Source organism: Otolemur garnettii, unplaced genomic scaffold (genome assembly GCF_000181295.1).
Source record: "Otolemur garnettii isolate 467f Iridium unplaced genomic scaffold, OtoGar3 scaffold00091, whole genome shotgun sequence".
Taxonomy (NCBI): Eukaryota; Metazoa; Chordata; class Mammalia; order Primates; family Galagidae; genus Otolemur; species Otolemur garnettii.
In genome coordinates this window covers 3,806,426-3,816,889 of record NW_003852486.1, presented here as the reverse complement: position 1 = coordinate 3,816,889, position 10,464 = coordinate 3,806,426, and the positions used below count along the sequence as shown (strand labels likewise).

General features: G+C 53.3%; 1 protein-coding gene across 1 annotated transcript in view; it reads right to left on the bottom strand.

The window, feature by feature from the left end:
* Positions 1–1,748: 1,748 nt before the first annotated feature.
* Positions 1,749–10,464, bottom strand: part of MEF2D (myocyte enhancer factor 2D) — a 35,995-nt gene continuing 27,279 nt past the window's right edge. The window contains exons 9-11 of the mRNA XM_012808657.2: positions 6,482–6,698; positions 5,712–6,018; positions 1,749–5,374 (exon numbers count right to left, since the gene is read on the bottom strand). Of these exons, the coding sequence (XP_012664111.1) occupies positions 5,363–5,374; positions 5,712–6,018; positions 6,482–6,698 (536 nt within the window). The 3' untranslated portion in view covers positions 1,749–5,362. The remainder of the gene's footprint in view (positions 5,375–5,711; positions 6,019–6,481; positions 6,699–10,464) is intronic.

Here is a 10,464-nt window from a genome sequence, read left to right as displayed (position 1 = left end):
CTCAAACTCTGGGCCTTATGCAATTCTCTTGCCTCAGCCTCCCTAGTAGCTGGGACTACAGGAGCCCCCCCATACCACCTGGCTATTTTTTGTTGCAGTTGCCATTGTTGTTTAGCTGTCCTGGGCCAGGTTCGAACCCACCACCCCTGGTGTTATGTGGCTGGTGCCATAACCACTGTACTACAGGCGCTGAGCCCATATCACTTATTTCTATTCACATTCTGGTGCTGTGCAGTCAGGCTGCTCTCCCATGCCACCTGAACATGTGCTCCTGCAATTCTGCAATGGAAAGAGCGCTGGGAGAGGTGGGCACTAGCTCAATCTCAGAAGGGACACACTGCCCATTACAGTCTGCTAGGTAGAACTAGTCCAGTGACCCAGCAAAGGGAGAATAGGAAATATTTGTGGGGAGTGATGCCCACCAAGACACCATGGGATGATGCCTATAGGAAAGGAAGGGTGGGCTAGTCTAAGGAGGTGTACACAGACAGGAGCTTTGCTTATGATTTGGGTGTTAGGTCAGGGTTGTCCTGGCCACCTCAGCAAAAGGTCCTCTCTTCCATGGGCATGGGTGAGCTATAGTGCTCACTGCACCAGTGGGTTCTCACTTGTAGCAATGTCTGCAGAGTTATGGGAACTACAAGGACAGAAGGGAGGATGACCTGACTCAAATGGTTGTGGGCAGTAGGCCTCAGTTCTTGGACACATAGGCCTCTCCATAGACTACATTAAGTATCTCACAGCATGGCATCTGGTGGAAGAGAAGAGACACATACCAACCATGATTCATTGTGAAGAGACCATGCGAGGACATGAATACTGAGCAGGGGTAACAGGAGGCCCTTTGGATCTCTTGCTCCCCATTGCTCCCCTCTGCCCCCTCTGAGGGAGAAGTGAGGTGAACTCTCCAACAATCTTACCAGGAAGGCAGTATCAGTATGGATAGTCACATGGGCAACCCAAGGCACAGAAAGGTTCTATGACTTGCCTAATTCCCATGTCAGTCAAGTAGGGCTCTCTAGCAGCTACATATGCAGCAACCACCATGCAGCCTTAATTAGGCACTTGTAGCCATCTCTGCCACTGTGTCAGGGCCTCACAGTCTGTTGTCTGCACTGGCTAGGGGGTTACTTTGGCCAGACTCTGGGAGCAGTGGCTAAGCCTGATAATGCGCTTTATGTGCCCTGTGGCACAGCGATGCCAGGTGTGAGGAGGCAGGAGTTAAAGCAGCCACCCTGTGAGTGTGAGGAAGGCATGGAGAGGCTGCAAGCACCGTTAAAGCACTGTGGAAGCAGGGCAAGGGCAGCTTTGTCTGCAGGAGGGAGCCATGCTGTGAGGACCATGAAGGTGGAGTCCACCTGTGCCCACCCTAGTCCAGGAAAGCTCCTGCTTTAAAAGGCCCCAACAGGCAGAGGCCTTGCTGTGCCCACCCCACACGTAACACCATTCTATTCCAGACCTGCCCCGGGATGGTATTTCTGCTTTTCTTGGGTCCCAGGATCCCTCCGGTGGCTTCTAACTGGACACCCCTTCCTTAGTCCTGGGGCTACCTCCTGACAAACACCTGGAAGAAATTCTCACCTGCAAATTCCACCTGAGACACCTGGAAGCCCCTGCCAGTAGGCTGAGAACCACCTTCCCTGTTAGGGTGAAGTGCTGGCCTCTCACCCTAGCAGGGCTACACCAGCCCTTCTTTCCCTTCCTTCCCCTCCTCGGCCGCACCAAAGAAACCAAAACCCAAGCCAAAGTATCAGAAATGTGTATTCTTTTCCTTTTAATAGTAAACCTCTTTACAACAAATATAGTGAAAGAGTTTTCAAACAAAACTCATAAGAATCTCGAGGACTTTGTCTTTTCTTATTGTGAAGAATACTAAGAAAGCATCACCATACAGCACAAAAAGAAATATCAAAAACAAACCAACAGCCACACTTGGACTCACCCAGCCCCACCACCCAGGAGGAGCCCCAGGAGTGTGGGTGATTGTCGGGTTTTGGGGTGGGGCACCTCCATGGCCTGTCCCACCCCTCCCTTCCTCTTCCTGACTCCCTCCCTCTGCCGGGGATTTGAACCGGGAAGAAGAGAGAATCCAGATTCTCCATGTAATATCCCAGCCCCACTTCCCCCATAGTAATCCCATTCCTACTACCAACTGCTTTAGGGGGCGGGGAGGACAACAGAGGGGAGGACAAGGAGTTCCCAAGCTCCAAGTCTCCTCCCCTCTATGAAAGCCTAAATTTACCCTCACCCCACCCCAAGGGATTCCAAAGAGTCAGTTAAAAATATAGAGAGATATAGATATTTCTAGATACACTTTTACATCATTTTTGTCTCTCCAAACAAATAAATAATCAGCAAAAGGTGCATTACTTCCTTCCTGTCCAAGGTGGGGAGGGTTAGGTGGGGTCAGGGGTCAGTCTCTCTGCCTTGAGTGCATTATTGGGAGGGTGTGGCGCGTTCTGTTGAGGTGGAGGGTCCTCCTGACCCCATCCCCAAAAGCTGTGGGAAACCTGGAATAGGAGGGGCATCAGATGACTCCAGTGGTTACTTTGGCAAGTGCCCAGTTCTTCAGAGGGAGTGGGTGGAGGCAAATTTGGCTTGTGAGAGGAAGAAGAAAGTCAGTCCCCGTTTGAAGTCTAGGTTCCCAGGGACCCATTCATCTGGCCAGCCAGGAGCCCCTGACCCCAAGAGAAATCTTGGGGCACTGAACTGCAGAAATGTCACATTTTCACTCACAGACCACCCCGTCCCCAAAGACAGAGAGGAAAGGACACAGACACATCCACACAGGGTAATCAAAAACCAGACTTGCCTCAAGAGGCAGAGGGCAAAACTGGTGAGTACTGTGACCTGTGACCTGCAGGCCCGCTCCACCTGGGCTCACGGGGGGCCAAGCCTGGCCTCAGGAGGTGGGCAGAACCTGAGAAGGGAAGGCCAGTCATTCAATGTTTGTTGAGCACCTATCATTCAACTATTCATCCATTTCAGTATATACTGAGCGCCTAGTGTGTGCCAGGTGCCAGGGAGATGCATGCATGCACAGGGCTGCACGCCGGCTTCTTGATCAAGACTCATCAGTTCCTGCAATTCCCTCTAGGAACCGGCAAGAGAGGTGGGAAGGCTGGACATGCTGTGTCCCTGTCTGGTCAGCAGGTCAGGGCTAAGCTGTGAGTGAGGAAGGACCACTGCTCAGTTGAGGAAAAAGCTTTGGGGAGGAAGAGGATCTTGAATGTTGCTCTGAAAGCAGGCCTGGGCTAGGGGACCATAGTGTGGGGGGCCATGGGGACACAACTGTGTGGAGGCAGAGGTCTTTGTAGGGCTGTAGGGACATGCAAAGGGCCAGCTACCAGCCCCACTAGCTGCATTTCAGACCTGTCAGTGTGGAGGGGACAGGAGAGCTGGAGGCCAGGGCTGTGGAGCTGGCAGGAACACCTTCCCCATTGTAAACACACAGCAGCCCACCCAGCACAGAGACGCCTCTGAGCTCCAATCATACAGGTTTCCAAACACACCCAGACAGGCTCCAAGCCTCCAAACACACATGTGCTTGCACATACAAACACCAGGTGCCCTCATGAACACACTCAGGTATGTGTGTGGTCATGCACACCCCTCTACTACTGGTTCCTTCCTTGTGTCACGTGTCGGAATACTGCAAAAGACTGGGTCACAGAGGCGGGCAAAGAAGGTTGTCTGCCACAACAGTGGGCCTTGTCTGGCTTTACCCTCCAACTGGCAGGAAACCCAAGGGAGTACTGCACCCCTTGGGCAGAGGAACTGGCCTTGGGTAAGGAGGGGGGCAGGGTACACTGGGGAATGGCAGGCTGGGAGTCTGTTCCCTTCAGTTTTATCTCTGATCCAGCCTGAGGACTCAGGACCCCAAGCTTCAGCTGCCCTGGGCCCCCTGCCCACCGCCCTCCCCCCCAGGAGGCAATAGAGAAGGGCAAGGCTCAGGGGATGGGAGGGGGAGCAAAAACAACAGCAGAAGAATCTCATCTGTACAGTACGGGCCGTTTGAGTCATTATTATTACAATATACTTTGACAAAAATAGAATCTCATTTCATATCAATACAACAACAACAAAAAAAAAACAGTTTCCTGGACTGTTACACTGCTAACATTTTCCAAAGGTCGCTATTTACAATTACAGTAGCCAAGAGGGAAGGTGGGGTGCAGCCTGGAGGTGGCAGGACAAGGAGGTAGCAAGAGACAGTGGGCGCCAAGAGCAGGGAGAAGTGGTGGGAGCAGGAGGGGCTGCCCAGGGGATGGGCGGCTGGGAGAGGCCCCGGAGGAGCTTGGGAGGCAGGTGCTCCGCGATGGGACCTCCTGCCTCCACAGACCATCCGGACTGCTCCTCTGGGCAGTGTGCGTGCAAGCCCCAGGACGTCCCTCACCACACTCACCCCATGAAAGCCCCAGGCCGGCTCTTGCCCTGAGCCACCTCACCAAGTCCCTTTCTTCCTCCTCCCTGCACGTTGCGGCCAGCTGTACAGGGCTGGCATCAATTGAAGGATGGGGAGCTATTGCACTGTGTATCTTAGAGAAAAAGCTGGGGAAGGGAGGGGGCCCCAATCTGCCCCTTGCCCAGCCCCGGCCTTCCTCATCCCCCTTCTCATGGCTCTTTCTCTCCAAATGTGCTTCCAGAGAGGCTCCCACCTCAAATCCCTGCCCTGTCCTCAGATTTTCAGGCAGCCTTCCCAGCCCAAAGCCCAGCCAGCACCCATACACCAGGGGGGTGCAGCACAAACGTCAGCGAGTATGTCCCATGGGCATGCAGGGGCACGTGGGGGCTGGTGTGGGTATTCAGCCCCATGTGCGTACAGCCTCATGAACAGCCCAGAAGCAAAGGGACTTTTCAGAACCTCTGCCTTCTTTCTTCTTGAAACACAAACCCACCAGCAAGCCAACTTTGGGGTTTAGTCTATTGTGTGGGGGTTGTTGTTTGTAGTCTTTTTGGTTATTTCCCTCTGTCTGGGGACGGATAGGAAGGCTCCGCAGGCAGGGCTCAGCACCCATCTTTTCCCAAAGGCCTGTCGGGGCCCCACCCCCTTCCTGCAGCATATGTGTACAACGTGCAAAGTGTCCCCCCCTTCCCGCAAAAAAGAGAGCCCCCCAGCCAATGAAAATGGTGGGAGGTGTAGAAAGAGGGGATGAGAGCATCCCCTCTCCAAAGCGAGAATCCAAATTAAAAAATATATAATAATAATAATAATATAATAATTATACACAAATGTAACCGTCAACAGGACACGGAGCACAAGAAAGGAAGAGGGGTCGAGCGGGAGGAGCCCAGGACAGGGGGTGGGCGGTGAGATTGTCACTCTTCATCAGGGAAGCTGGGAGTAGGGGAGTGGGAATCGTCACTTTAATGTCTGTGAAGAGAGGAGATGGAGAAGGGGGTGTGAGGGGGTGGCCCAGGCTACAGGTATGCATTCCCTCTCCCCTCCCCCCACTGCCAAGACTCCAGCGGCAGGGCCAGCTGTGGGGGAGGAATTCATCAAGCAGAAGGACTGATGCTGGAGGGAGGGAAGAAACAGGCCTTTGGCAAGGGTGAAGGGGTACTGGTTGGTGACGCCCAAAGGGGCTGCTAGAGGGGCTAGCCGGCCTTAAGGCCTCTCGTGTGGGAGACAAAACAGATCGGGGGCACACGGGCAGTCCCTGGGTGTAGCAGACACGGTGGACAAAAGCAAGAGGGTGATGCTACAGTACCCAGGTATCAAGCCGCATCCTCTTCACAGCTGAGCCCTCTGCCTCAGGCTCTGGGGCCGGGCGCAGCAAACCCAGTGTGGGCCCGAAGTCCCCCCGTCCATCATCCCGATCCACCGTCTCATAGGCGCCCCCGGCTGGACTGCTGAGGCCATCACCAGGCTCAGGGCGGGCGGCTGGGAACACAGCTGGAGGGGGAGGCGCAGGGCTGCGCTCACGGCTTGGAGACACTGGTTCCGACTTGATGCTGATATGCGGGTGGGTAGTGACTGTGAGGGCAGCACCCACGTGGGGCAGGGGACTGCCCGGGCTGGAGGAAGGTAACAGGGGTAGGGTAGAGAGGACAGAAATAGAGGGGTGAGTGATAGGAAAAGTAATAGGGGTGAGTGATAGGAAAAGTAATAGGAGGTCATAAGACAGACGTTAAGAGCGAAAAGAGGTGAGAATACAGGGGGTAGGAGTACAAGAGAGGGACCAGGAGAGAGAAGGTCAAATGAAGGGATAAGAAAGGATATGGGAAGTATTAGTTCTCCTTCTACCTCACAATGTCTTCTGCAGCCCAGGAGCCCCCACTTGCACTCCACCCCCACCCTGAGGCTGGCCGGGGGAAGATATCAGGGTGAATCTCTCAGGCCTGCACAGGGGACCCCGAGCTTGCCACCACTGCCTCACATGCTGCATACTGCCCAGTCATGATGTCTACTGGTGACAGGAGACCCCAAAAGGACCCCAGCTCTCAAGAGGATCCTCTCCCCCTGCTCCCCAGGACTCACATGAGGTTGCTGAGAGACACAGGGACCAGGTGGGACTGCTGCTGAGGTGGCTGCTGCTGTGGCTGTGGTGGAGGCTGAGGCTGTGGCGGAGGCTGCGGTTGCTGCGGCTGCTGGGGCTGCTGGGGCTGCTGCCAGGTGGCGACAGTGCCTAGCGACAGCCCCCCAGGTGAACTGAAGGCTGGTAAAGAGGACAGCTCTGCACTGGTCAGCTGGTAATCTGCACAGGAAGAGCGGGGCTGGAGTGGGAGACATCCCCCACACTCCCTGGGCTCCCATGGGGCAGCTGCCACCCAGAGGACCACAGCCATGAGGGAACAGGTGGTAGTTAATGACAGATGGGATGAATCCAAGAAAGCCACAAAAATCCCATGAAGAAGGCATGCAGAATTAAAGAAATGCAAGTTATACTTTTTTTCTAAATCATGCGTAGGTATCACTTCGATGACAATTTTTAAAAAAGAGAAAGAAGTAGGGGAAAAGTACAAAGGGTCTGACACACGTATAACTGCCATCTCTTCACCCATGTGAGGTGTCAGGAACTATGGCTCAAGTGCTTGGTGAATGTGGCCTCAGGAGCAGATAACCGCAGCTGCCATCCCCAGCCCGATGCACTGCTGTGCCCACATAGACACACAGAGGACACAGGTTTGCCACCTGGGCCTCTCACTCCCGGGGCAGAGGGGCTGCCAGGAATGCCACCGGCCAAGGTTCTAGCACATCTCCCCCAGGGGCAGTGTGCATTACTTCCCAAAATGTCTACCTTGACCACGGGACTGTGATGTGTGCACAGTCACAGAATATACACAGCCACGGCATGCTTCACATCTTACATAGCACTTATGCGTTATGTCTCATTCTGTGTCCTGTTTACAACAGTTTAGTAAATGTCCTGCCTGAGGATCTCAAAAAGCCTGCATTGTGACTGGGGGGTGGGGGTGTGCTACGATAGGAGTCACCTCAGGCACCCAACATGCCACCACTATGCTATAGCTCAGGGAGTTGTTTGCCCTGTCCTGTTTTTAAGTAGGGAAGGCAGCTTTATCTCTGCAAGTTACTTATTCTCTGCCTGTAACCCAACCTTTACCTCGACTGTTGTGAAGACTGAGTGATTTAACACACAGAAAGCACATAAAACGTCTGGTTCCAGTAAATACTCCACAGATTTATCTGGTTTTTTTTTTTTGAGACAGGAGTCTTACTATGTCACCCTGGGTAGAATACTGTGGCATCACAGCTCACAGCAACCTCAAACTCTGGGGCTTAAGCAATTCTCTTGCCTTAGCCTCCCAAGTAGCTAGGACTACAGAAATCTGCCATAAATGTGGCTATTTTTTTGTTGCAGTTGTCATTATTGTTCAGCTGGCCCGGGCTGGGTTTGAACCTGCCACCCTTGGTGTATGTGGCTGGTGCCATAACCACTGTGGTACAGGTGCCGAGCCTTATCTGTTGTTCTTTATAAATAAGGAAACCAAGCTTGGTTTGAGGAACATGCCCAAGTCATGGGGAAGCCAGTGGCGGAGCTAAGACAAGACCCCTCTGTTTCCTTTACTTTCTCCCAATCTCACTCTAGAGGGGCCTATGCTTACTTCTGGTCTGCTAACACTGGCCAGAAGTTTTGAGATGCTTAGATTTAAACAAGAGAATAAGGGCACACATGGCCCTAGGATCAACTATTTCTAACCCTCGTTCCACAAACTAGGAAGCTGAACAGTGCAGCACTTGAAGTCCCACAATGAGTGACTGGCGGACACAACTCTTGCCCCATGGACTGTCCTGCCTGGAGGCTTGCCTCCCTGGGGCCAGGAAGAACATGGCCTCCATCAGCTGGGTATTCACTTGCTTTGCTCCAGAGCTACCACAGGCAGCCCTCGCAGCCAGTGTCAACAGAGACCAAGGTCCTCACACACACAGCACTACCATAGCCAGATCACCTCAGCTGGAACTTGACCAGGGGCCAGTGACCTATAGACACCTGCTGTTTCTTTTTTTTTTTTTTGAGACGGAGTCTCAAGCTATCCCCCTGGGCAGAGTGCCATGGCCTCACAGCTCACAGCAACCTCCAACTCCTGGGCTCAAGCGAGTCTCCTGCCTCCGCCTCCCAAGTAGCTGGGACCACAGGCGCCCGCCATAGCGCCGGCCATTTTTTTTTGGTTGCAGCCATCATTGTTGTTTGGCGGGCCCGGGCTGGGGATTCGAACCCGCCACCCTAGGTGTATGTGGCTGGCGCCTTAGCCAATTGAGCCACAGGGGCCGAGCCGACACCTGCTGTTTCAACTGAGGTCTGCTCAGCTGTTCCTGCAGTGAAAGGAACAGGAGCCCCTGGTCTCAGAGGATGTGAGAAATCCCATCACTTCCCACTAGGGCTCCATGGGCAGGTTCAGGGCAGAAACCACTTTCATGCCAGAATAATAAGAGCCTCTAAATCTAGCCTTGCTGAGCCCTTTTCCCAGGCGCACTGATAGCAACTAGCTTTCCTCCTGCTTCACCAACACTGCAGATCCAAGAAGATGGCAGAAAACCACTACTGTGGGATTCCCAAGTAAACAACCACTCCTGGAGAGTGGTCTGAAAAGTGGTCTAAGCTGTCCTCTGCTAACTGTTGCTGGTCCTACAACACCCTGCTCTCAGAGACTCAGATTCCTGGAGCTTCAGTGGCAGGCCTGGAAGAGCCCTACAGACTCCCAGTCTACCCACTTCTCTCCCAGAGAGACCACCTACAGGTGTGGCCCCATAGGCTGTCCTCTCTAAAGCAGCCAGGACTTATATCCTGGGACAAGGGACTGACAGGTGCCATGGCATTAAGATGTGCACACATCCAAGGACACACACTGGGTTCTGACACTCAGCAGGAGGCAGCACATACAACTGTCTACCTGCCACGAGAGGCCTACCGGGGCTGGGCTCTGGACTTCTACATAGGGGAGGTGGTTTCTTTCTTTTTTTTTTTTCCTTGAGACAAGAGTCTCACTTTATTGCCCCAGGTAGCGGGTAGAGTGTTGTGGTGTCACAGTTCACAGCAACCTCAAACTCTTGGGCTCAAGTGATTTTCTCGTCTCAACCTCCCAAGTAGCTGAGACTACAAGCACCCAACACAACACCTGGCTTTTTTCTTTTTTAGAGACGAGGTCTTGCTCTGGCTCAGGCTAGTCTCAAACTCATGAGCTCAGGCAATCCACAGCCTCATCCTCCCAGAGAAGGAGGGAAGGTGGTTTCTATGGGTGTTTGTGCTGGTGTCTCACACCCAGCATGGTTCAGTATGGACAGGGATTTAAGAAGGGGGAGGAGCCTGACTCTTGCCATTTAGTCTGATATCACAAGGACAGCCTAACAAACCTGTTCACCTGTGAGACAATTGGGGGAGGGCTGGAAATGGCCCAGGGTCCCCAGCCACGTTGTAGCTCCGAAACAGGTGACAAAGCATCTCCCCACTGGGACATCTTTCCTCACACAGCAGTTTGGAGAGCAGGTAAGGATGGCCAAGAATGTCACAGCCTGTTCCTGGGCAGTTAGGTGTGAGTGACACTGTCCTGGGGACCTAAGACAGCTGAGGCACTGGGTATCCTGTCAAAATTTTACCCAGAGACCTCATCCATGTCCTCAAGTGGCTAATTACCTTCAGGACCCCAGCCCTCATCAGTCTTCCTTTTTCCTTCCCCCTCTCATTCTCTTGCCAAGTCACAACCAGAGGGAGAGACCCTTTCCCTCCACCTCCACCCTGCCCTGGAGCCCTGGCCTGGCTTTCCCAGAAAGCTGGCACATTGACCCTGACCATGCCTCCTTTCTGCCTCTCTCAGCGTCCCTAGTTGTTCTCTTCTTCATTCCTTCACTCTCCTCCAGGAAGCCCTTCCAAGCTGGTGGTATTCTCTTACCATTCCTTGAAACTGAACCATAAAAAAAAATAAAAATAAAAATAAAAAAAAGGCTCAGCGCTTGTGGCTCAAGTGGCTAAAGCCCCAGCCATGTACACCTAAGGTGGCGGGTTC